Source organism: Arabidopsis lyrata (genome assembly GCF_000004255.2).
Source record: "Arabidopsis lyrata subsp. lyrata unplaced genomic scaffold ARALYscaffold_2, whole genome shotgun sequence".
Lineage (NCBI taxonomy): Eukaryota > Viridiplantae > Streptophyta > Magnoliopsida > Brassicales > Brassicaceae > Arabidopsis > Arabidopsis lyrata.
The window spans coordinates 8,186,556-8,213,288 of record NW_003302554.1 but is presented as its reverse complement, the minus strand read 5'-3'; the positions used below and the strand labels follow the sequence as shown (position 1 = coordinate 8,213,288).

Below are 26,733 nucleotides of genomic sequence, written 5' to 3'. Positions count from 1 at the left end.
CATTAATTTTAAAATGCGGGATAGCAAAATGCCAACAGAAGATTCTTATCCTGACATGTTATTAAATCCCACTATAGTTGACACTAAACATGTTTAATATTGCTAACCTTCCATTAATCAAATAAGAGGCAGTTTGGGCGGCATCCAATAATGATTCTGCCACGTAATATCATTATCAACCCCACCTTTTGTCAATTGCTCTTCGCTATATATAAACAAGAGCCCATCCAAAGCCCAAATAACATAAAATAGAAAAAGTTAACAAAACCAAAAACTAGTTTTTCAAAAAATGGTGAAGATCGAAGTTGGAAGTGTGGGTGACTCATTCAGTGTATCATCTCTAAAAGCTTACTTGTCTGAGTTTATCGCAACTCTTCTCTTCATATTTGCCGGTGTTGGCTCTGCTATAGCGTTTGACAAACTAACCTCTGATGGAGCCTTGGACCCGGCTGGTCTTGTAGCGATTGCGATTGCTCACGCGTTTGTCTTTTCGTTGGAGTTTCCATTGCGGCTAATATATCTGGTGGTCACCTTAACCCAGCAGCAGTGCCGGCCTTGAGGGTAAGCAACATAAGCGACCGCTTACGGCTTTGGCTTGAATATTAGAAAATGTTCACACGTGACTTGATTACATTATATTAACATAGGTCTTTCATCCCAATATATGTAATTTGTTTATTACTTTTTAATGTAAATATTTTGTTATTTTCTGGTTTTTTTCTTCAAGATTCTTTTATTTAGAGTTTCAGTCATGCATATATATAAATGGTCATATAGGTCCATCATTTATTTTTGTTTAAATAGGTGTATGAATTAATTTAACTAGTGTGTAAACAATGGTAGCTTCAATATAAATCGTTAAAATTATTGTATAATCCACAAAAACACTAATACATATCATTAAATTAAGTTCATAGTGATTAAATATGTAGCTTAGTGGTTTATTTATACTGCTAATATCTCATAATTAATAGTCACTACAAGAAAACATAGCAAATTCCGACTACACCCAGTTTGTCGGAATTCTCTGGTCGGAAAACAATATTCGTTGGAAATTCGTCAGAAATTTCTGTCGAGATGAGTTGTTGGAAAATTCGTCGGAAATATTTGTCGGAAAATCGTGGGAAATGTTCGTCGAAAGCCCATCAGAAAGGTGTCGGAAATGTCCGTCGGAATAGCGACGCCATTCCGAGGAGATTACTAGAGACGACGCCGCAAGATCGAGTACGATTCCGAGGATTTTTCGACCAAAATCGTCGGAAGTTCGTCGGAACGTTCCGACCAATTTCCGACAAAATATAATATAATAATATATTTAATAGTTTCCGACGAATTTCCGACAAATCGTATTTTTTTATTATTTTTCGATGAATTTCCGACGAAATATTATATTTTATTAAAAAATATATTTATATTTTATTGGTAATTAATTAAATTAAATAATATTAATTTAATTTAATTGTAATAATTCAATAAAACAAACACAAATATTATATAAAAACATAAATAAACATAATTAAAAAAAATAAAATTCACCAAATAATCTATATATACATTTTTGGATCACAATTAGCAAATAAATCCTGAAGTTGAGAAGTATTTACAATGACATGCCATTAGCATTAATTATTTAGATTTGTTTAATTAAAGTAAAAAATTTTAATTGAAATTCATTTCTCATATATTTAACAAAAGTTTCTACAAAATCTTTCCTTATCTATTTAAGTAAAGATTTTGAAATCAAATATGTTCTCAACAATTTACCAAAAATCTCTACACAATCTTTTTAAAAATCTCGACTTAGTTAACTTCTGATTTTTATCTGCAAAAAAAAAAATTAATTGTAACGAGTGATGTAAAAATCGGGAATTTGATACTACAATTTCTTCTACTTCTTTTTTTTTCATATAATGAAAATTATTTTTTAGGGATATTTTCTTAAAACTTCTAAACAAAACAAAGGGTTTCAAAAGATAGCTTCCCTTTTGGCGGGTCGACCCGCAAACCCGCAACTCTCTACGGGCTTATCCGCATGAACCTGCGACCCGTAGTGGATAAAAATATTATTCAAAAAAAATAACAAATGATGTTTAATTTTACGGGACGGAGTTATATGGTGCAACGGGTTTAGATCAATATTAATATTAAACAATATACTATGGATGAAATCCTAGAATTAAAAATCAAAATTTAATTATAAATCAGAAACACTAAACAAAATAAACAATATTAACAAAACAAATACAACTTAAAACTTTGCAAAATAATTTTTTAGTTATAAAAAAATTAACCCGCGGTGTACCACGGGGTAAAATCTAGATTTGGAAGTTTAAGGAAGAAAAATCTTTTTTAAAAAATAATAGCTCCGCGGTGTACCGCAAGAAAAATCTTTCTCCTAAACTGAGGCAAGAAGAAGAAGAAAGTCAAATGTCGTTTAAGTGTATATATAAATATCCCATTTAAACCTAAAACACAATTAATATACTCAAAACTATTAATATAGATATATGGATGGTACATTTATAAAATAAGTCGAAATATTATATTATACTCTCTACTAATAAACAAAACTAATTATATTTAGATTTTTTTAAAAAAAATTATATTCCCGCGGTGTACCGCGGGTTCAAATCTAGTATAAAAAACATAATTAAACATTAATAAGTTCTTAAACAACTAAAAATTATTACAAACGCGAATATTATATATTATCAAATAGATTGTCAATGTTGTTTGTTTCATTTTCATTTCCGGGTTGATCTTGGCGAGAAGGCGGAACGAGGTCGGGATGAAGACGGGCCATCATATCCATCCAAAACTTACAATCTTTTAATTGAATCTTCAACTCTTTCATTTCGGCTGCGTTTTCTTGACAATTCACGTGTGCATGTGAATCTGACGAACTTCCGCCCATGTCTTCGTCAAACGGAATGGAACCGAATCCAAATCTACGTCCTTTTTTAATTTCAACTTGCTATTATAATGAAAATATTGTTAGGAAATAAAACATATTATCTAAATTATAATATTTTAATTACTATTAGTTACCGATCGGAAAATATCGTTTTTTTCTGCTTGGGTGAGTTGATAATCATCAGGCGTGTCCTCATGTTGACTCAATTGTGTAAGTTTCTCTTTCTCCATCTCCCGACATCGACGAGCTATTGCCTCAGCTTTTTTATCAACAAATGTCCCGTTTTCATCTCTTCTTTCACCACTACCAATTCCAATTACATTATCTTCTTCCTGGTGAATATGCTCATCGCTAATTATAACGTTTTCATCTCTTCTTTCATGACTACTACTAGGACCCGATCTAAAATCCTCCCCGTGAGAAAACCATATATAATATCCTGGTGTAAAACCTCCCCAATATAAATGATTCCAAACAATGTCTTTTGCAAGAAAATGATCATTACAACATTTGACACAAGGACATGCCATAATACCTTCGATACGCGTCATTTCTTGATTAGATGCAAACTGCATGAATTCCATTAAACCTTCCTTGTACTCCTGCCTCATAGCTCCGGTCTCATCATCTAAACGATTATACATCCACTCTCTAATTTTATAAATATTATGAGAAGACATTTTTTTTTCCAAGATTTTCTTGTCTGTGTGTTTTTTTTTTCCAACTATTTTCTTGTGTTTATGATTCTTTCGTTGTCTAGTATATATATAAAACTTTTCCGACTAACATTTTGTCGGAAATTCATCAGAAATTCTAAAGTGGTTACCTTTAATATTTCCGACGAACTTCCGACAAAATGTCGTCGAAAAGGTTTGTCGGAAATTCGTCGGAAATTCTAAAGTGGTTACCTTTAATATTTCCGACAAATTTCCGACAGAACTTCGTTGGAAAGTGTTGTCGGAAATTCGTCGGAAATTCTAAAGTGGTACCCTGTAATATTTCCGACGAATTTCCGACAGAACTTCATGACGATATTTTGTCGGAAATTCGTCGGAAATATTAAAGGTAACCACTTTAGAATTTCTGACTAATTTTCCGACTAATTTTTTCGATCAAGTTGTCGGGATTTCGTCGGAACATGTGCAGTGAATAATCACGTGTTTACCTAGTTTTTTCCGACAAATTTTCCGACAAGTTTCCGAGCAGTTTGCAATGACATTGGATTGTCGGAATTTTCCATGGTTTCCGACAAATATTTCCGACGAAATGTTAATCGTCGGAAAAGTTTTTATTTTTCTGACGACTTTCCGACGAAATATTATTTTCTTGAAAGTTTTTCGGAAATTCCCCGGAAATCCGTCGGAATAATTCCGACTAAACATTTCGTCGGAAATGTTCGTCGGAAATTGCTATGTTTTCTTGTAGTAAACTCGAAAATATATTTTTTCGCTTAGAACACTTAAATCAAAATAATTTTTTATTTTTTTCGCTTAGGGCACTTAAAATGTTTGGACCGGCACTACCCAACAGTGACTCTTGGCCTTGCCATCGGCGGAAACATAACACTCATCACAGGTTTCTTCTACTGGATTGCTCAGTGTCTTGGCTCCATCGTCGCTTGTCTTCTCCTCGTCTTTGTTACCAATGGAAAGGTACGTATAGTAGTAGGCATAGGAGTGGCTTTATTCTTGTTTCTCCGGTTTGGATCATGAATATATATCAGTTTTGTAGGCAGTGCCGGCTCTAACATTTTGAAGGCCACAAGCTTAAAAAAAAAAGGCCTAATTCTTCCCAAAAAAATTGTTAAAGCATTTCTACAATTGTGATAATTGAACCCTCAACCTCACATTCTTCCATCAAGCATTTAACCAGTTGAGCTATAAGAGAATTTTTGAAAAAAGAGGGCCGATATATTAATAACTACATCCGGGGCCGCAAGCACATGCTTCCCTAGCTTGTGGCTAGGACCGGCTCTGTTTGTAGGTTACCGTATTTAGGTTTTTATTTTTTTGGTTGGCTTTACGTACGTTATTTAGTAGAATTTTTACCGATATAGAACATATATTTTCCCGGTTTGATTTGATAACTCTTATGAGTTGGGTTTATTAGGTGGAAAATAACCAGAGAGATATATTGTTGTTTTCCGGTTCCCTTTGGTTTGAATCATAACTTTCGGTTTGATTTGGTAAATCATTTCTAACAAATTTATGATGGGTTATTGGTTCATGGATTTATAAGGATTTGGAAATTCAAATAAAAATTATTTGTTATTCAATCATTGATTTTAAAATCCTAACTAAAATCATGTGATATTGGTTCCATAATTTATAAATATTAGTTAAAATCCTATGTTATTCGTTTTGTCATTTGCTTTTAGATTTCAAAATTCAAATTATATTTTAAATGGATTTGAAAGAAAAAAAAATAGAAGGATTCAAATCCATAGATAAACACATGTTATTTCAAAATTCATGTCTTGATTTCATCATTAATAAGATTTTCAAATCCTATTTGGATTTACAAATCAATAAACCAATAACACAGTAAATTATCTATGTTAATCAAAATTATGAATTTCAGTTTATTTGGTTAGACTAGAAAAGTTTTACCAAATTCGGTTTGATCAGTAAGAAAAATTAAATAGTAAAGTTTTGGTTTCACTCGGTTTAGTTTATATGACAAAAATATTATTACGTTTCAAAAACAAAACGGTTTAAGGGTATAAAATGATTTGTTTTCCGGTTTGCTGCAGAGCGTACCGACCCACGGAGTCGCAGCCGGTTTAGGAGCGGTCGAAGGTATCGTGATGGAGATCGTAGTGACCTTTGCTTTGGTCTACACCGTTTACGCCACAGCAGCTGATCCAAAGAAAGGATCGCTTGGGACCATCGCTCCAATCGCTATCGGCTTCATAGTTGGTGCCAACATCCTCGCTGCTGGTCCATTCAGTGGTGGCTCCATGAACCCAGCAAGGTCTTTCGGACCAGCTGTTGTGAGTGGTGACTTGTCCCAAATCTGGATCTATTGGGTGGAACCACTTGTGGGTGGTGCACTCGCCGGACTTATCTACGGTGACGTGTTCATCGGTTCCTATGAAGCGGTAGAAACCCGAGAGATCCGAGTGTAATTAACCGGGTTTTGTGAATGCTTGATGTTTGCTTGTTGGTTGGTTTGATGTTTTGTTTGCGTGTTTATGTTTGGTGTCCATTTTCTTCCAAGATTGTATGTAGAGAAAACAAAAAAAAATTAAAGTTATGTCGTGTTAATAAGAAAATGTATATATTTCACTTCATGTCTTTTATTTTTAACGTATAGCATTGGATTTCTTTCATATGTATTTGCATTCTATTTCTATCGCATTTTACTTTCATAAGAAGTTATCGATATAATTGATTTTTTTTATATATAATTGAAATTTACTTAGCGATAAATTAATAATCAAACTATTTATTTTCTCCTAGATTTTTGTTGTTCTTGTGACTTGTGATTGTGAATGGTTCATTAAAATTTGCCTTGTTTCATTTTATTTCTGAAGCTGAGTTACTATAATGTGTTTTCTGGAGCAGTTATCTGTATATATCTCTTGGAGTGTCTGGTCAATCTATTAATTATTTAAAAAATAACTTTGGCCAAAACATAATCAATGTGCAAATTAAACATTCTTGTTGAACGAATTCCTTCGCTAAAGTTCACATCTTTCTTCGCTAAAGTTCACATTTTTCTTCACCATAAACATATAAGTAAGAAATGTTGTCTTTTGGTAACCTTATATAAAATCAGGAGATTGGTTGTTTACCCAAAAGGAAATGAAGAGGACAATGGAAGGGGCTTTGTTTCAATGTATGTGGAATGTCTCTCATCCACAACACCACCCATTGACGTGTTTGCTTATCTCACTTTCTTTGTCTTTAGCGAGGAAGAGAAGAAGTACCTCTCTATTCAAGGTCCTTATGCTCATACCCTTATTATCTCTCTCTCTCTCTCTTTATATATAACGAATGAATCAGTAATATGTGTTTTATACATGTAGATCTTGAAGTAAAGCGTTTTAATTCTTCTAAAACGGTTTGGGGATTGTCAAAAGCTCATACCCTTATTATCTCTCTCTCTCTCTATAAGAATGATTCAGTGATATGTGTATATACATGTTAACATTGTAGATGTTGAAGTAAAGCGTTTCAATACTTCTAAAACGGTTTGGGGATTGTCAAAAGCTCTTTCGATTGAAACACTCAAAGACTGTGCAAAGGGATTTATCTTGTACGGAGAACTACATGAGTTTGGTGCTCATGTGAAGATTGTTTCACGACCCGTCTCTTTTGGTGAAGATCTCCATTTTCACAAATTCTCATGGACTATTCGTGATTTCTCCCTTCTCAGACAGAATGATTGCGTTTCGAAAACCTTTCACATGGGAGAAAAGGATTGGTGAGTTTATCAGAAGTTTTCTTTTCTCATATATTGTTGTATGTGTGTGCATGAGTGTTAACTAGCTAACAAGTGGATGTTAATGTCTTACTACAGGACTCTAACTTTGTATCCAAAGGGGGACTCTAGAGCAGATGGCGAGTTATCCCAGCATTTGCATTTAGCCGACGGTGAAACTTTATTCAAGGGTGAGCTGATTTTCGTTCGAGTAAACCTGCAGGTTCTAGACCCGCGTGGATCCGATCACCTAACAGGAAGCAGTAAGTCTAAAACTATTGATGTTACTATTTGGCAATGTTTATTGTCAGCGCTGATGCAAGGGATAAGTTAGATGCTGATGACATTTTCAATAGATGTTCTTAACTTGGGATGTCGAATGTCCTACTCCTTTGACTATAAACTAGTGGTACAAAGTTTATAATTAATGTGCTTTTCTTACATTTCTTGTTTTTGTAGTTAACGGTTGGGTCATGGCCTCGACCAAAGCGATGTGTCTTCCTCAATTCATGCCTTTAGCTAAAATTCAGGGGTCTTACTTGGACCGTGAAGGTACTTTGGAGGTAGAGATCGAATGTGAAGTTGTTAACTCCATCAAAAACCATCCCTGTTTTTAGGATATCTACCATGCCATGTCTACTACTCTAGGACTTACCTACTCTGTTTGTTGCGTAGAGATTGAAATGTGAAGTTAACGCTCTATATATGTGAAGTTAACGCTCTATCTATGTTTTTAGGATATCTATTAATCTATCATGCATGTCTGAGTCTGACTATTGTATGTTTGTATGACTTTTCATGCGTTTATTAATGATCTTAGTTATTTAATGTTTGTTTTGCTTTTGGTTTATTAAAGATCTTGAAATATTTTTATGATTCAACTTTTGCATTCTCTTCTGCTATTATGGTTACATCAAATGCTATAGGGCATATTAGAGTGGACTAGAGATATCACTTAGAAATCAAAAACCGTGAATTTTGAATAATTTAATTCGTTTTCTGACCGAATCTATGTATCCGAATCAATTTGATAGATAATACTAGCAAGAACTATGTAAACTTTTTTTAAAAATAATAAAACAATCGGACTTTAGAAGAAAAATAAAAGTTATATACGAACGGCTAAATTCAGTGGTACTAGGATCGGACCCGCGGTCCACCGCGGGAGAATATTGGTTTACATACGTTGCGTTTAATATTGTGTGTGTTTTTAGTAGAACGAATCGTGTAGTATCTCTTACTAATAAAAAGTGTTGTTTGAGGCCTCTGAGGCTATCCAACTCAGTTTTTTAACAATGTGTTCTCAAGTTGCCACGTCATCAACTCTCAAAAGTTCTCTCACTCACAATCCTCTGCAAGCCACGTTATCCAATTTTACACGGTACTAATTAAAGTCAAAAGTCAAAACCTAAACGCAAACTTTATTAGGCCAAAGCCGAATCGTTTCTTCTCCAGTTCTCCTCTCTACCTCAACCTTTATTAAATTCTCCCTTCCCAATGAATCTTGTGTAACCTATTCGGTTTCTCTTCCTATTTTTGCTCGTTTTTCACGATGAAATCATATTCCCTCGAAACAAGCATTACGAGGCAAATGTTATTTATAGAGAAGACCAAGAGAATAATCACAAGGTCGAAACTTTGGTGGATGATGTGGAAGATCAAGTTTCCAAATGTTGAAGGCAAGAAGAATCTAAGAAAGAGACTTTAAGCATATGTTATCCGGTTTCCTTTATCCGGTTTACTGTATTTATGTATCTTGGTTTACTTCGGTTAGTAGATTGTATATAAACAACATTTGTATCACATTTTACAATCAATGAGAAGAAAACCTTATTTAGATTGTTTCTCTAATATGGTATCAGAGCGACTCCGTAACAAACTTTTGCCGGCGATGAAAATTTTCTTTCTCCGGTGACTTGTGCGGTGCGATCTTCTCATTCCGATCATTCTCCGATCGGATTCTTCTTCCGCATTCGTTTCTCTTCTCTCTTTATCTTTCAATCGGTTCGTTGTTATCTCATTTCCATGGCGAAGAAAGGAATGAAAACGCGAGCTCGATCTTCTTCTACGCCTCCGACTTCTCCGAGTACGTCTAAGCGAGCTCAATCTCCGATTTCTCGAGCTGTTAATGACGATCGAAGAACTGTTGGAAGCTATGTGGCTCGTGATTCAGCTGAAAGGATCTCCTCTGGACTTGAATCCTTCGATAGCTCTCACAGTCCCTTTTTCTTGCATTCTAGTGATCATCCAGGTTTATCTCTTGTTACTCATAAACTCGATGGATCTAATTACAATAGTTGGAGTATTGCGATGACGATCGCTTTGGAATCTAAGAAAAAATGGAGTTTTATTGATGGATCGTTGCCTAGGCCAGCTGAATCTGAACCTGTATACAAAATCTGGAATCGATGTAATAGTATGGTGAAATCTTGGCTTCTCAATGTTGTTAATCAAGAGATTTATGACAGTATACTGTATTTCAATGATGCGGCTGAAGTTTGGACTGATTTGATGAAGCGATTTCACATCAGTAATTTGCCAAGAAAGTATCAGTTGGAACAGGATATACTGACATTGCGTCAAGGTTCTCTGGATTTATCAACTTACTATACAAAGATGAAGACATTATGGCAGAAGTTAGCCAGTACAAAATCGCAAAAGATATGCAAATGTAATTGTGGAAAGGTTGAAGAATTATTGGAAGATGCAGAAACTAGCATAGTTATACAATTTCTTATGGGGCTGAATGATTCCTATGCTAATATACGAGGTCAAATCATCAACAAGAAGAACAGACCTAGTCTCAGTGATATATACAACATGTTGGATCAAGATCAGAGTCAAAGGAATGTAACCTCTGCAACTAAAGGTTTTGTTGGTGCATCACCTTCTCCTTCTGCATTTCAAGTCTCTACTACTGGTTCTACTCAAGTTTATGAAGGGAGCATTAATGCTGCTAGTTATCCTCAGAGACCTCGCCATCTTTGTACTTACTGTGGAGCTGTTGGTCATCTTAAAGACAGGTGTTATCGCCTTCATGGATATCCACCTGGGTGGACAGGGAAGAAGAAGTCCTCTCCACCATCACCACAGCCTCCTCAGTCTCAGGTAGTTGATGTTCCTGCACCTTCCATGCAGAAACCTACTCTCACTACCACTCCTAGTGCAAATGTGGCATCTTTGAGTCTTTCAAGTGCTCCTACTTCAGTCTGTAAAGGTTCAGATCTCATTGGTAAAGCTTTGAGTGCAAATCAACTCCAAGATATCTTTTCTTACTGTAGTGGACAGCTTCACACTTCTAGTATCACTCCTACTCTAGCAGTGTCTCAAGCCTCTACTTCTACTTCTGTACCAAGTATCAAACCGATATCTGGTACATTTCTGTCACTTTATCCTTCCACTATTATGACATGCTCACTTCTTCTACCTCTGAAATTGGCATTACTAGTAGTTCATGGGTTATAGATTCGGGAGCCACTCATCATGTGTCTAACAGTAGGGATAGGTTCCTAGATTTCCTAGACCTAGTTAATACCTTTGTGAATTTGCCTAATGGAACTACAGTGAGCATTGTTGGAATAGGTTCTGTGCAGCTTAGTAGTACTATTCTTTTACATGATGTATTATTCATACCTGTTTTTCGTTTTAACTTGCTTAGTGTCAGCATGTTAACAAAACAATTGGGATCCATTGTCAGTTTCACTTCCACTTCTTGTTTTATTCAGGATCTTACTCAGGAATTGATGCTTGGCAAGGGTAGTGAAGTGTCCAATCTTTACATTCTTCAGTCTGATACTAAGCATGTCACTTTTGAAATTCAAGGTAGCATTGATTCTTCTATTTTACCATCATGTTCATCTATTTATGTTGTTAATGCAAATCTCTGGCACTCTAGACTAGGACATCCTTCTCAGTCTAGGATTGATGTACTTTCTGATGTTTTAAAAATTTCAAAATCAAATAAAAAGAATAAGAATCATCTTTGTTACATTTGCCCATTAGCCAAACAAAAACATTTACCTTTTAATTCAAATCAAAATATATGTTCTTCTTCTTTTGATTTGTTGCATATTGATACTTGGGGTCCTTTCTCTGAAATTACTCATGATGGTTATAGATATTTTCTCACAATTGTAGATGATCATAGTAGGGCCACCTGGATTTACTTGCTAAAGTCAAAGTCTGATGTTTTACATGTTTTCCCTGGTTTCTTGAAATTAGTTGAAAATCAGTATAATGTGAAAGTTAAGGCTGTTAGGTCTGACAATGCTCCAGAATTAAAATTCACAGATCTCTATCTAGCTAAGGGAATAAAAGCTTACCATTCCTGTCCTGAAACCCCACAACAAAACTTTGTTGTGGAACGCAAACACCAACATATCCTGAATGTAGCTAGAGCTTTAATGTTTCAATCTCAAATTCCTTTAGCATATTGGGGGGAATGTGTCATGACTGCTGTCTTTCTAATAAATAGGTTACCAACTCCGGTTCTAGATAACAAGACTCCTTATCAGATTCTTACCAATACTGAACGTGATTATAGTCAACTTAGAACCTTTGGATGCCTTTGTTATGTTTCAACTTCTCCTAAGCAAAGAACAAAATTTGATCCTAGAGCTAAAGCTTGTGTTTTCATAGGATACCCTTCTGGCTTTAAAGGTTATAGAGTTCTAGACTTAGAGAGTAATGCCATTTCAATTTCTAGGCATGTCACTTTTCATGAGGATTTTTTCCCGTTTGTGTCTTCTACATTGACAGAAGGCACCCAGACTTTCTTTCCTCATATTCCTTCTCCTGCAAACCCTGATGATACATCTTTGCATTCTGCAAACTCATCTCCAGATACACCTCTTCCTATTGATGTGATATCTTCTGAGAATTCTTTGCCTTTGGCATTAAATTCTCGACGACCTACCAAACTCCCAGCTCATTTGCAGGATTACTATATACATAATACTTCATTTTCTACTCCTTATCCTATATCTAACTATATCTCTTATAATAAACTTAGCATTTCTTTCTGCTCTTTTATTCAAAATATTTCACTTACTCTTGAACCCCGTAACTATTCTGAGGCTAAGAAACTAAAAGAGTGGTGTGATGCTATTGGTGAGGAGTTGAAAGCTATGGAACGGACTGGTACTTGGTTGGTTTGTCCTCTTCCATCTGGTAAGAAGGCAATAGGATGCAAATATGTTTTTAAGATTAAACATAATGCAGATGGTTCCATTGAGAGATATAAGGCTAGATTAGTAGCTAAAGGCTACACTCAAGAGGAGGGAATTGATTTTGTGGACACTTTTTCACCAGTTGCTAAGATGGCCACAGTGAAGATTCTTTTAGCTTTTGCAGCAAAGTTGAATTGGCATCTTAATCAACTGGATGTATCTAATGCTTTCTTAAATGGGGAGTTGGATGAAGAAATCTATATGGAGTTACCTCCTGGTTATGAAGTTCCTGCTACAGAATTCTGAAGACAAATTGGTTTGTAAGCTACAAAAATCCATTTATGGCTTGAAGCAAGCTTCTCGTCAATGGTTTCTCAAATTTTCAAGTACTCTTTGTGCAATGGGATTTCAGTCTACTCACAGTGATCATACTCTTTTCACACGGTTTGCTGATGGTGTTTTTGTGATTATTTTGGTATATGTTGACGACATCATCATTGCTAGCAGTTGTGACAGTGTGGTTCCTATTCTCATTTCTCAACTTGAACAGGCTTTTAAGCTCAGAAACATTGGTGCTCCTCAATATTTTTTAGGCTTGGAAATTGCCAGATCCTCTAAAGGCATTTCTATTTGCCAAAGAAAATATGTATTGGAGTTGTTGGTGGATACAGGATTTCTTGGATGCAAGCCCTCTTCCATTCCAATGGAGCCTAATCATTCTCTACACAAAGATGATACTCCTCTGATTCCGGATCCAGAACATTACAGGAAGTTGATTGGTAAATTGCTGTATCTTTGTACAACACGACCTGACATTTCATTTGCTGTGGGGAAGCTCTGTCAATTCTCTTCTGCTCCCAGAGAAGTTCATCTCCAAGCAGTATACAAAGTGTTGCGTTATCTAAAGGGAAGTGTTGGCAAAGGTCTTTTCTATTCTTCTGATCCAGATCTTACCTTAAAAGGTTTTACTGATGCTGATTGGAATACCTGTCCAGAATCAAGAAGATCAGTTACAGGATATTGTATGTACATTGGTGATTCTCTGGTTTCTTGGAAGTCTAAGAAGCAGGATGTCTGTTCTAGTAGTTCTACAGAGTCAGAATACAGAGCCATGTATGTTGGCACAAAGGAACTGATTTGGATCGCAAAGATCATGAAGGATCTTGGTGTTAAAGAACCGATCACTGCACTTCTTTATTGTGATAACATGGCTGCTCTACACATTGCCAAGAACTCAGTTTTTCACGAGAGAACCAAGCACATAGAAAATGATTGTCACATTGTGCGGGATAAGGTGACGTCTGGTTTCATCAAAACAATGCATGTGCGTTCAGAACATCAACTTGCAGACGCATTGACTAAGCCTTTGTATCCTACACAGTTTCATACTCTCATTTCCAAGATGGGACTTTTCAATCTCTATGAAGCTCCATCTTGAGGGGGTGTTTTAGCATATGTAATCCGGTTTCCTTTATCCGGTTTACTGTATTTATGTATCTTGGTTTACTTCGGTTAGTAGATTGTATATAAACAACATTTGTATCACATTTTACAATCAATGAGAAGAAAACCTTATTTAGATTGTTTCTCTAATAGAGACCACCGGTTCGAAAATTGAGGCACAGACCAGAGAACCAAGCGGAAGCGGTGGTGATGGATATCATCCGATCGACTTCCATAATCCAAAAGTAAGCACTCACTTCAGTTTAGTATTATTGATGATGGTTGTATATTCTCCATCTCTAAGTTGGCTAGAGGAATAATACGTTCCAAAGAGGTAGCTCAAGGTTATGAGCATGAGAAATGACCTCCACTTAATTTTTTTTTTTTTCCATTAAGGTTAATAAGAGACAGATGTTAATTATGTAGTACAAAATAAGGACCACGTTTAAATCTAAAACAAAAGCAGAGACTTATAAAAATAAGTGCTAATTATCAAGATAATCAGAGTAATGGTGTGTTCAATGAGATTCAGAGTCCTAAAAATTTGATCATAATTTCAATACATATTTTAATTCTTTACCTAAATAATATTGTTACGTATTGGGCAACTAAGTTTAAAGAAGTCTGTTTTATTCATGTAAATCGCGGTTTTAACAAAGTAGCGCTAGCTCATAATTTAGCTCAATATGGAAGCATACGTTCTAGCTTTAATTCTAATTGTCTAAATCCTCCATCTTGGATTGCAAACCATTTGTATTCAAATTAATATAAGTTATTTTGACGACGACAAAAAAAAAAAACCTAAATAATATTTTTAAACTTTATTCAGTGAAATTCTTAAGCTAAAAATCAACATACATTTTAAATATAATATCATCTTCCTTACAAATATTTGTAAGTCAAATGTTGAATTTGAAATTTTGAATAATCGTTTCAAAATTTATATATCTAACAAAATAATAATTTATAAAACTTAGCCGCGCGTAGCGCGGAATAACCCCTAGTACTTATAAATATTCATAATAACGAATTGTAGAGAAAATGTAAAATTGTTTATAAATATACCCATCGTATTAATTATGATTTACAAAATAGAATTTTGTGTTTTAAAATTCTAAAATTAGACGATTCATGGGAAGTAGAGCAGTCAAAATAGGTCAAAAACCGCGGGTCGAGCCCACATCATCTCACTATGGGGCAGATTTGGGAAAATATATTAAACCCGCAAATAAGCGGGCCACATGGATTAATTCGCAGTGGGTCATAGGTTTAATCGGTTTTCATCCGCGGGTTGGCGGATCAGCCCGCATATTAGTATTTATTGATAAAATTATAATTTATTCAACATGTGGTAATTTAAACAAACTTTTAATAGTATTTTGATTTATTTATTTATTTTAGTAGTATTTTAAATTTTGGTTACTTTACAATTATTTAAACAAAATCCATGGACAATCCCGCAAATCCGCATACATTCGCGGGACGGGTTTATATTTCATATATGCTACCCGCGGGTCGTGCGGACCGACTAACTACAAGTCAAAATATTTTTTGTCTATCGCAAAACGGATTTAACGGGACGAATCAACTCGCTTTGACAGTTTTAATGGGAATATTATTTAGTCATACAACAAAATGAAGTTTGGACATAGTAATAATAGAATATGTATCTTATTTTTTAGATGGGAGATTGAAAGATGAAGTATAATGATTAAAAATTAATTATTATTTTTCATGATTCACAAAATTTAATAAATACTTATAATCTTGTTGAATAATTCTAAAATCATATTCAAGAAATCTTTATAAATTGAAAATTAAACTTCTTTGGTAAGCTATAGGTATGAAAATATCATAATTTCGATTTAATCTAATTAAATTAAAATTAGTTACATGGATTTCATATCTATTTAATTTACACGACCAAAATAAAAATATCAATTTAATTTATAAAACAGATGGGTTATTTGTGATAAATTTTCTAGAAATCTTTAGAAGCAAGTAAAATATCTTTCAATTAATGATAATTGGCTAAAATGAACGAAATTAATGACAAAAACGTTGATTGTTATGGAATTAGTCCCAAAAATATATGAACAAATTTATTATACGTAATTAATGTATAATATTGTTTGGAATATGCTTTTATTATTAGTTACCATAAGTACAATAAAAAAACCGTGAATTTTGAATAATTTAATTCGTTTTCTGACCGAATCTATGTATCTGAATCAATTTGATAGATAATACTAGCAAGAACTATGTAAAAATTTTTAAAAAATAATAAAACAATCGGACTTTAGAAGAAAAATAAAAGTTATATACGAACGGCTAAATTCAGTGGTATTATGTAAATATGGTTTGCTAAAACTCGTTGCACATAAGAAATGGTTGCTAAAACTCAGTTGATGGTATTATTGAGAATTGCTCTAGGATATACGAAAACAAGTTAGTAAAATACAAATTAAATGATAATCTCTCTAAACAAAAATTCCATTGTTTAAATTATATATTTAAGAATCAGCTATCATGCTTACAAATTCCATTGTTTAAATATTATTTTTTGATAAAATTAAGTTATAATTTATTATTTTAATTGTTTATAAAAATAAATAAATAAAAATAAATAAATTTATTTATAGAGAAAACATTTTTTTTCTTTTATATTTGTTTTTGGGTCAAAATTCTGGGTAAGTCAAACCGGATTAAATATTATCGGTTAATTGATCGGTTCAATTGGAGGCGTAGTTTTACGAACAAATCCGAAAGTACGTATAGTTTTATTGAGATTAAAGTTTTTTTGGTGGTTTTTTCAAAAGTAAAAAGTTTGGGGTGGAAAACTGAGATTGTAACTAGTATAGGGCTGAAAAATCAGCCATCCCATTACACGAACCAAAGAATGATGCTAAGCTTCAATTTCAGGTTCAATTAATCAAAATCCTTTTTGGAGATATCGAAAATGTCCATCAAACCAACAATTTTAAAACAAACCAGGCCAGCTTTGTAGCTTTAGGCCCATTCTAACACATTAATTTTATTTTATTTTTTGTTCAACTCTAAAACCACTATATAAATCCTATCTAAACCCTAGATCTAATTGACGAAGACACTCTCATCTCAAGACTCTCTCTTTTTCAGGTTCGTCGATTCTTTCTCTAGATTTCAACGTCTTTAGTCTTTTAAGAGAAAAAGCACAAAACTTTCTGTGTCATTTTCTCTTGTGTATCACTTTGCTCGATTTTCGTAGAATCCTTTCTGATTTTGTGTATGTGTTGTTTTGCTCTCTAGGGTTGCAACATTGTGTAGAGAAAATGGGTTCAAATGTATCAGATCCTGCGATGTTGAAGAGTTGGAGAAAGAATGCTCCTTCTTCTTCTTCTCTTGTCAGACTTTCTCAGCTTGCCAACGATAAATACGAGTCCCCTCCTTTCGTCTCCGGTGGACACAACTGGTATGTCATCTTGTTCTTTACTAAAGTTCACATCTTTCTTCACTAAAGTTCACATCTTTCTTCGCTAAAGCCTAAAGTTTACATTTTTCTTCACTAAAGTTTACATTTTTCTTCACTAAAGTTCACATCTTTCTTCACTGCATACATCTATAAGTAAAAAATGTTGTCCTTTGTGTAAATCAGGAGATTGGTTGTTTACCCGAAAGGAAACGAAGAGGACAATGGAAGTGGATTTGTTTCAATGTATGTGGAATGTCTCTCATCCACAACACCACCCATTGATGTGTTTACTTATCTTACTTTCTTTGTCTTTAGCGAGGAAGAGAAGAAGTACCTCTCTATTCAAGGTTCGTATGCTCTTACCCGTATCATCTCTCTCTTTCTCTCGTATGCATATATATATGAGAATGAATCAGTGATATGTGTATATACATGTTAACATTGTAGATGTGGAAGTGAAGCGTTTCAATTCTTCAAAAACGGTTTGGGGATTGTCAAAAGCTCTTTCGATTGAAACACTCAAAGACCGTGCAAAGGGATTTATCTTGTACGGAGAACTACATGAGTTTGGTGCTCATGTGAAGATTGTTTCACGACCCGACTCTTTTGGTGAAGATCTCCCTTTTCACAAATTCTCATGGACTATTCGTGATTTCTCCCTTCTTAGACAGAATGATTGTGTTTCGAAAACCTTTCACATGGGAGAAAAAGATTGGTGAGTCTATCAAATTTTGTTTTTTCTGATATATTGTTGTATGTGTGTGCATTAGTGTTAACTAGCTAACAAGTGGATGTTAATGTCTTAATACAGGACTCTAACTTTGTTTCCAAAGGGAGACTCTAGAGCAGATGGCGAGTTATCCCAGCATTTGCATTTAACTGACAATGATACTTTATTGAAGGGTGAGCTGATTTTCGTGCGAGTAAACCTCAAGGTTCTAGACCCGCGTGGATCCAATCACCTAACAGGAAGCCGTAAGTCAAAAACTATTGATGTTACTATTTGGCAATGTTTATTGTTAGGACATTTTCAATAGGTGTTCTTAACTTATGATGTCAAATGTCCTTCTCCTTATAACTAATGTACTTTACATACATTTATTGTTTTTGTAGTTCACAGTTGGCTCATGAACTCGAACAAAGCAAGGGGTAAGACCCAATCCATGTCTTTAGATAAAATTCAGGGGGCTTACTTGGACCGTGAAGGTACTTTGGAGGTGGAGATCGAATGTGAAGTTGTTAACTCCATCAAAAACCATCCCTTCTTTTAGGATATCTACCATGCCATGTCTACTACTCTAGAGTCTAGGACTACTCTGTTTTAAGCGTAAAATTGAATGTGAAGTAACGGTCTATCTATGTTTAGGATATCTATGTATCTACAATGCCCTCTAGGACTTACCTACTTGTTTTATGCGTAGAGAATTGAAATGTGGAGTTATCTATTGTTAGGATATATATTTATTTATCTACCATGCATGTCTGACTATTGTATGTCTCAATGTCTGTATGACTTTTCATGCGTTTATTAATGATCTTAGATATTTGATGTTTGTTTTGGTATATATCCTTGCTTTTGGTTTTTGTTTTTTTTGACAATTTACTAAAGATCTTGAAATATTTTTATGATTCAACTTTTGCATTCTCATCTATTAAGGTTACATCAAATGATATAGGGCATATTAGAGTGGATTAGAGATCACTTAGAAAACCGTGAATTACCAATTTGAATAATTTTTTCGCTCTTCAGCCCAAAATCAACATCTTTTTTTTTATTTTATTCACTTTTTTGATCAAACAGACCTAAGCAAAGAAGCAAAGATCCTAAGATCAATCTATTTATTAAAGATCTTAAAATATTTTTATGATTCAACTTTTGCATTCTCTTCTTGCTATAGGGCATATTAGAGATCACTTAGAAAACCGTGAATTGCCATTTTGAATAAATATTTCACAAAATCACCATCTTTCTTTCTCTTTATTCACTTTTTGGATCAAACATACATAAGCAAAGAAACAAAGATCCTAGATCAATCAAGAATGTCTCAGTTCATAACACTAGCTCCTTATTAAACCTACAGCTCTCAACTAACCAATAAATGTCTGTTCCTGAGCTTCACTTCAAAGCTAGTTACAGTAGTCTTGTACTAGACTTAACAAGAGTTAGTTACAGTAGTCTTGTAGTACTCTCAGCTAGTTACATTTTCATTTTCCAAAACTACGTACCTAATCACTACAAGCACAGCTCAGATTGATTCATTACTATAGTCTATGCATTTCGGTTCGATGTATAATGTATTGACCGATCACACTTTTGAAGATGAACATAGTTGGCAAATTTAGTTAAAATTGGCTTTTGTTAGATTTACTATGAGACAAGTGTTGTTCAGTTCCTTTATTGGCAAGCTTTGTTTATCATTATACTATACTTGTAGAGTCTCCATTGTACCTGATCATCATAAGGCGTCTTACCTCTTCTGCTAAAGCTTCATGTCTGATACTGACCCTTCGGTTTTTTCTTATAACAACACCATAAGAAATTTGCTCTAGCTAATTTGGCGTGCTTGTGCATTTTCTACAACTCATTCTCTCATACTCTTCTGATGTAAAAGAGCGAGTCACCATGGTTTCTCTTTCTGGACTTTTCAAGCAATGCCAAAACTCAAGGATCGCGACATTAGCACGGGTACTTCTATTGGTAGTCGTCTTCCGTACCGCGTACGTTTCGGAAATGGGGACAGCATGGGTACTGCTACGAAACATCCTCAAGACGTTTCGAGCAAGGCGGGCACATCAGGTGGGGAGGATATAGAGACGTTTCCGAGACATTCTAGCTTCAAAATCGGTGTATCCCAGTGTTCTAAAATACGTCTATAGATGATTCAGAGAAAAACAATGTCAAAATTCTAACATTCGTATCCATTTCACTTCATGTATCTGTACCCGTATCTAGAAATTTTTATTTTGCCGTTTTCCGTACCCGTTTCAGTGCTACTTCGACAAAGTATCTCAGCAGCATCAGTAGTGCCTCGGTTTTTGGCATCATCGCTCAAGTTTGTGGAATTCAAACGATCAGTCCCAAAGTATGAAGGAGAAATGGAGCTAGTAATATACTTCCTGAAGAATTCAACAGTCCTGGAGAAATTAAGGTTTGGTACTTATAATAACCAAAAACCAAAGTATGACATCGTTAAAGAACTCCTTGCGATGCCAAGAGGCTCTAGTCCTTGTGAACTCCTTGTTCTTTAATTACTAAAAGGTTGTCCTTGCACTTTAATTACTAAAAGATATTATTGCTGAATTGAGGTTATTTTTAGGAAGCTATAAGGATTTGAGCCACAAGCAAATGATATATATTATACCAAACTTGAAACAGAGTTTTTACATAGTTTGTTTAGGGCTTACGCTTTTTTTTTTTTTGTAGCATATGATTCCTTTCCTTCCAAAAGTAGAAGATTATTGTTTGTGCCACGAAATGGTTTAATAGTCTGTTGATGAAGTGGAAAGCCAGCTGATAATGGTTTCTCACTTTTGTGTATATGAAAGTTTGGTAAGGAAATGTGTGGTATATAACCAGCTTCCATACTTCCTCCGAGAACTCAAAATACAAGAGAAGATGATATCTCTGTGGGATTCAAATATTCAATGGTCAAATCCTTTTTGGAGATATCGAAAAGGTCCATCAAACCAACAATTTTAAAACAAACCAGGCCAGCTTTAGGCCCATTCTAACACATTAACTTTTTGTTGTTGTTTGTTCAACTCTAACACCTCTATATAAATACTATCTATCTAACCCTAGATCTAAGTGACGAAGATACACTCTCAAGACTCTCTCTTTCTCAGGTTCGTCGATTCTTTTTCTAGATTTCAACGTCTTTAGTCTTTTAAGCGAAAAAAGCACAAAGCTTTCTATAACTTTCTGTGTCATTTTCTCTTGTGTATCACATTTAGATCATGTAACTCGATTTTCGTCGGCTCTTTTCTGATTATGGATATGTTTTGTTTTGCTCTCTAGGGTTGCAACATTGTGTAGAGAAAATGGGTTCATGTGCATCAGATCCTGCGATTCTGAAGAGTTGGAGAAAGACTCCTCCTCCTTCTTCTTCTCTTGTCAGACTCTCTCAGCTTGCTAACGACAAATACGAATCCCCTCCTTTCTCTTCCGGTGGACACAACTGGTATGTCATCTTCTTCTATACTTGAAAGTTCACATCTTTCTTCGCTAAAGTTTACATTTTTCTTCGCTAAAGTTTACTTCTTTCTTCGCTAAAGTTCACATTTTTCTTCTCTAAAGTTCACATCTTTCTTCACTGCATACATATATAAGTAAGAAATGTTGTCCTTTTTGTAAAAATCAGGAGATTGGTTGTTTACCCAAAAGGAAATGAAGAGGACAATGGAAGGGGCTTTGTTTCAATGTATGTGGAATGTCTCTCATCGACAACACCACCCATTGATGTGTTTGCTCATCTCACTTTCTTTGTCTTTAGCGAGGAAGAGAAGAAGTACCTCTCTATTCAAGGTTCGTCTGCTCATACCCTTATTATCTCTCTCTCTCTCTCGTATGCATACATATATGAATGATTCAGTAATATGTGTTTTTACATGTTGACATGTAGATGTTGAAGTTAAACGTTTCAATTCTTCTAAAACGGTTTGGGGATTGTCACAAGCTCTCTCGGTTGAAACACTCAAAGACCGTGCAAAGGGATTTATCTTGTACGGAGAAGAACATGAGTTTGGTGCTCATGTGAAGATTGCTTTACCACCCGTCCCTGTTGATTTGAATCTCCCTTTTCACAAATTCTCTTGGAGCATTCGTGATTTCTCTTGTCTGAAACAGAATGATTGCGTTTCCAAAACCTTTCACATGGGAGAAAAGAATTGGTTAGTCTTCTTGTTCTGACAGATATTGTTGTATGTGTGCATTAGTGGTAAGTTGCTAACAAGTGGATGATAATGTTTTACAGGACTCTAACCTTGTATCCAAAGGGAGACTCTGAGACAGATGGCCAGTTACACCAGAATTTGCTTTTAGCTGACGGTGAAACTTTAATGAGGGGTGAGATGATTTTCGTGCGAGTACAACTGCAGGTTCTTGACCCGCATGGATCCAATCACCTAACAGAATCCCGTAAGTTTTACTGTTTGGCAATGTTCATTGTTAGGACATTTTCAATAGGCGTTCTCAACTTATGATGATGTGAAATGTGAAATGTGAAATGTGAAATGTCCCTATTCCTTTGACTATAAACTAGTGGTTTTAAGTTTATAACTAATGTGCTTTTTTACATACATTTCTTGTTTTTGTAGTTACCTGTTGGGTCATGGCCTCGACCAGAGCGTATGGTCTTCCTCAATCCATGCCTTGTGCTAAAATTCAGGAGGCTTACTTGGACCGCGAAGATACGTTGAAGGTAGAGATCGAATGTGAAGTTGTTAAGGCCATCAAAAACAATCCCTTCTTTTAGGATATCTGTTTATCTACCATGCCATGTCTACTACTCTAGGAGTACTCTGTATTAAGCGTAGAATTGAAATGTGAAGTTGTTTCCACCAAACGCTCTGTCTATTTTTAGGATATCTATGTATCTATCTACCATGCATGTCTATGTCTGACTTATGACTACTCTGTTTTATGCGTTTATTAATGATCTATCTACTTAAACATTCTCATCTTCTATAGAGGTGACATCAAATGGTTGTTCAGACGTTTCAAATATATCATCTACTTCTGCTCAGCTAACTTTGCTTTGTTGTGATGCCAACAAGTGAAAGAGCACACCAGAAGTAAGATGAAAGCTCTGTATAAAAATCAAACCAACCGGCTGAGTTATTTCATTGGTCAGAAGAATGTAAAAGAAAAACATAAAAGATCGATGAGGTTGTTCAGTAAATCAATCCTTGAACTTTCAAGTCGATCAAGTACCACCGCAGAAACTATCCACTGCTATGAAAACCAACCAGATCAGTACCATCCCAAAACCTAAAAACAAAGGCAACTTTTTTCGGCTTACCTCTTCAGCTAAAGGGTAAAGCTTCATGTTTGAGACTGACAAACTGGTTCTTTTTACAACTAACACCATAAGAACTTTGCTTTGGTTAATAGGCTTCTTTCTTCATGATTTTCTACAATTACTTTCTCTCATATTCTTCCAACGTAAAAAGGATAGTATCTACATACAAGTGTTGAACTTGGTAAAATGGTATCTAAGTATCTACTATTCAATGATCATAACAATCATGGTGCTAAATTTGGGCTGAAGAAAACACAGAAAAATCTGTTCACAATCAAAATCTATACTAACTCCTAAAAAGCTTTTGACTTCATACATGAATCCCTTTCCTACACCATTGAAAAAGCTTCTATTCAGTCTTCAGATCCCTGCTCGGAAAACATCTGGTCCCTCGGCATAGCCTGCAATTCAAGTAGGTGGAATTGAGAAAACACACATAGGAAAACAAATATATACGCAGGTGAAGGAGCTTACGTTTTCAAAGAATAGAATCTCAGGTCGAATATGCAGTTCTCGAAAACTGCTGAGAACACCATCCCAGTCTCCAATAACCTGGACAACCAAAATACATCACTCAGTCACAGACCAAGTAACTTGCTTATCTTTTACAAAAATGTCTAAAAGTTTTACCTCCATCTCAGAACAAAAATGTCTGACCCATCTATTATTTTCATAAGCTACACAGTTGTATAGATCTCCATGCGACCAAACCTGAATATTTAACATTGGTAAACATAGGAAACTTGAATGAAACTGAAACAAATTATATAATTGGCCTCTTACCATTGAGACAAGACGGTATTTGGTAAACGCACTGTCGCCTTCGTATCGGTATATGGCACTAATATCTATTTCAGTCGCCAGAACAGAAGCTGTGTCCAAAATCTCTTTTTCGGTCTCATTGTTCTCCCACTGAAGTGCTATAAACAATACGAGAAAACATTGCTCAAAACTACTGCATTTTGTTGTTAATGCCTACTAACCAATCAACAATCCAAAGCTTATCATAGGCTTACCAACAATAAAAGCAGATGGAAGGTTACTTATCATAGTATCGACGTAGTTTCGTTTCTCACATCCTTCCTTATCACAAAGCCTCTTTACATTGATCCTGATGGCCTTAAGGATATTCTCAAATGCAAAATCCTTGAATGCAGACTATGATTACCCAAAAACGTTTCTAGCATCAATCTCATGAAAGGCTTAAGGACTCTCTTCCACTTTAAAAGATAAGAGAAAAAAGAAATGACTTGCCTTGAATACTCTGAGTGAATTAGCATTGATGATAATACCATAAGACCTTTCACCTGAATATGCCATATCAGTCTTGCATCTAATGCAAATCGTTTTCGCGACTTCGTTCACTTCAAAGTGTGAATTCCAGCGAGGGATAAGCTCCAAGACGTTTAGAAACAGTTTAGAAACACCGTTTTCTTCCTAAAGAACATATGAAGCGTGAGAAAGAAGTAATTGACAAAACACATAAGAAAAAGGTTTAAAGATCGATCAGAGCAGAGACCAGAGGATGAGTGAGACTGAGATTGTTGAGTAGAAAAATACGAAGAATGTCTTCTAGAGGAACAGATTCATCATTTGTGAGGCTCTGATTTGCTTCTTGAACATAATCCATCAACAAAGTGCTTAAGAAAACTCTAATGTTCCACAGAGACTGCATAAATTCACATTCTTGAAAACATTAATCAAAGAAACAAGAACGATAAAAACAGAGTCTTTTGGTTTGTGAAGTTTGTGAAACCTTTAGTATCATATCAAGAGCTGAAACAGAAGTTTCGTTGAGTATCTCCTCTTCAGATTCCTCTGTATTCGAGTCTGAGAGATCTCTGAATGATAGATAAACACCAAAGAGACGAAAATTCTCAGAGAAAATCTAAGGACGAAGCATAAATATACTTGGATGATGAGATTTTACTATTTACGGATCAATTTCTTCGAGTTTCTCCACTTCTTGAACCTCTGATGAATCCATCTCCATGATTTCGTTGACTGATTTCTCCGAGAAAGCAACAATGGCGATTTTCTTTCTTGATTTTCTCGAGAAAATATAAAAAGCAAAGAGAGAGAAAATGAGGAAGCGTGGAAGAGAAGAATCTATGGGTCAAGAGTTAGTTGGTTTGTTGACGTGAGGGTCACGTGATCTGTTAAGAATTGAGCGCGAAAATTCTTCCACAAAGAAACCCAAAATCGTGAATTATGGTATTGTGAACTTTTGTCGAACACTTGGTGGGCACTATCCATTTTTTCCTGATTATATCGATTCGAAATATCACTTCTTGTTTTTTCATACAAGAAATATACATAAATGTCTTTTGGTGTAAGAAAATTAAAAACAAAATTAATTTTTTTTGGAGAAAATAAATAACGAGGCAACCCCTTTATTTAACTTAAGAATGATATCTATTTTATTCAAATGAAAACATGAATGTTCAAATGAATGGATAAACTGATAGAATTGACTTAATAATTGATTTTAATGGGTGATCATTTTCCAAAATACGATAAATTTAGGCATAGTTTGAAAAAAATCGCCATTATCTTATTATTTTTCAAACATACAACTGGTTAAAATAAAAATGTTTGAAACTATATACTTAGGCCTTGAATGGTTCAATGGTATACTTCATACTAAGAGATATGCATACCAACATTTTGGTATGGAGACATGCATACTTTAGAATGCACTAAAGCATACAATAGTATGCGCTAGAATTTATCACTTGAATGGTTAAAAGCGTACCATAGTATGCAAAAGTGTTTACAAAAACCAGAAAAATTAATTTTAACAATTTTCTCATAATAATTAATAACATATCTTTTTAATAAATACTACAAATTTTTTTAAAAAATTTTAAATCAAAATATATTATTTCGATTTTCCCATAGCATATCGGCAATACTTTCTCGGATATTTGCCATATATTGTCTATATAGTTTCTCGAAAATAATGGTTGATTCAAAGCAAAAAAAAAATAGACTTTCTAAGATCTAAGAGAGTTCTCTCTTCTCTTTTTTTTTTTTTTGGGAATAAATGATTGTTTTGTGAGTTTTTACAAATGTGAATGATAATATCTATAAATATTTTTGAAAAGTATAAAGAAACACAAGTTTAACCAATAAGAAGAAAGTAATCGGATCCAACTAGTTAAAGAAGCACACTTTGGTCTCATTTTTACTATTGGTATAGAGTTGATATGGGGCTTTTAAGAAATAAACTGAAAAAGTAATAGAATTGACACGGTATGAAATTTTCTTTCAAGTGCATACTAAATGATCATATCTTTTTAGTTGTTAAAT

General features: G+C 34.6%; 6 protein-coding genes across 8 annotated transcripts; 5 read left to right on the top strand and 1 right to left on the bottom strand.

Annotated features, from left to right (window-relative positions):
- The first annotated feature begins 289 nt into the window (after positions 1-289).
- LOC9324382 (aquaporin TIP2-3) lies at positions 290-6,142 on the top strand. Its single transcript, XM_021035170.1, has 3 exons — positions 290-452; positions 4,409-4,566; positions 5,667-6,142. The coding sequence occupies exons 1-3, from the start codon at positions 290-292 to the stop codon at positions 6,039-6,041; spliced, it is 696 nt and encodes a 231-aa protein (XP_020890829.1). The 3' UTR covers positions 6,042-6,142.
- A 550-nt stretch (positions 6,143-6,692) lies between these two features.
- Positions 6,693-8,167, top strand: LOC9324381 (MATH domain and coiled-coil domain-containing protein At1g31390). Its single transcript, XM_002888272.2, has 4 exons — positions 6,693-6,858; positions 7,075-7,342; positions 7,439-7,602; positions 7,799-8,167. Exons 1-4 carry the CDS (start codon positions 6,753-6,755, stop codon positions 7,954-7,956), a joined length of 696 nt encoding a protein of 231 aa, XP_002888318.2. The 5' UTR covers positions 6,693-6,752; the 3' UTR covers positions 7,957-8,167.
- Positions 8,168-9,042: 875 nt separating this feature from the next.
- On the top strand, positions 9,043-14,086 carry LOC110230933. Of its 2 annotated transcripts, XR_002333996.1 has the most exons (3): positions 9,043-10,712; positions 11,065-11,161; positions 12,415-14,086. XR_002333996.1 is itself a non-coding variant. In XM_021035258.1 (2 exons), exons 1-2 carry the CDS (start codon positions 9,365-9,367, stop codon positions 11,097-11,099), a joined length of 1,383 nt encoding a protein of 460 aa, XP_020890917.1. In that variant the 5' UTR covers positions 9,043-9,364; the 3' UTR covers positions 11,100-14,086. The 2 variants fall into 2 exon arrangements, 1 of the variants encoding a protein (XP_020890917.1); XM_021035258.1 differs by having other exon boundaries at positions 11,065-14,086.
- A 2,923-nt stretch (positions 14,087-17,009) lies between these two features.
- On the top strand, positions 17,010-18,964 carry LOC9322885. Its single transcript, XM_002888271.2, has 6 exons — positions 17,010-17,088; positions 17,239-17,401; positions 17,585-17,748; positions 17,849-18,116; positions 18,213-18,376; positions 18,515-18,964. The coding sequence occupies exons 2-6, from the start codon at positions 17,262-17,264 to the stop codon at positions 18,670-18,672; spliced, it is 894 nt and encodes a 297-aa protein (XP_002888317.1). The 5' UTR covers positions 17,010-17,088; positions 17,239-17,261; the 3' UTR covers positions 18,673-18,964.
- Positions 18,965-21,167: 2,203 nt separating this feature from the next.
- Positions 21,168-23,082, top strand: LOC9322884. The gene is made up of 6 exons (XM_002888270.2): positions 21,168-21,247; positions 21,420-21,582; positions 21,763-21,926; positions 22,024-22,291; positions 22,375-22,538; positions 22,718-23,082. The coding sequence occupies exons 2-6, from the start codon at positions 21,443-21,445 to the stop codon at positions 22,873-22,875; spliced, it is 894 nt and encodes a 297-aa protein (XP_002888316.1). The 5' UTR covers positions 21,168-21,247; positions 21,420-21,442; the 3' UTR covers positions 22,876-23,082.
- Positions 23,083-23,571: 489 nt separating this feature from the next.
- LOC9324379 lies at positions 23,572-25,713 on the bottom strand. 2 transcript variants are annotated; one of them, XM_021035273.1, is made up of 9 exons: positions 25,359-25,713; positions 25,178-25,262; positions 24,941-25,090; positions 24,676-24,858; positions 24,438-24,579; positions 24,205-24,341; positions 24,052-24,132; positions 23,896-23,973; positions 23,572-23,822 (listed from the first exon to the last, which is right to left on the bottom strand). In XM_021035273.1, exons 1-9 carry the CDS (start codon positions 25,412-25,414, stop codon positions 23,775-23,777), a joined length of 960 nt encoding a protein of 319 aa, XP_020890932.1. In that variant the 5' UTR covers positions 25,415-25,713; the 3' UTR covers positions 23,572-23,774. The 2 variants fall into 2 exon arrangements, with proteins under 2 accessions (XP_020890932.1, XP_020890933.1); XM_021035274.1 differs by having other exon boundaries at positions 25,352-25,441.
- Positions 25,714-26,733: the final 1,020 nt, after the last annotated feature.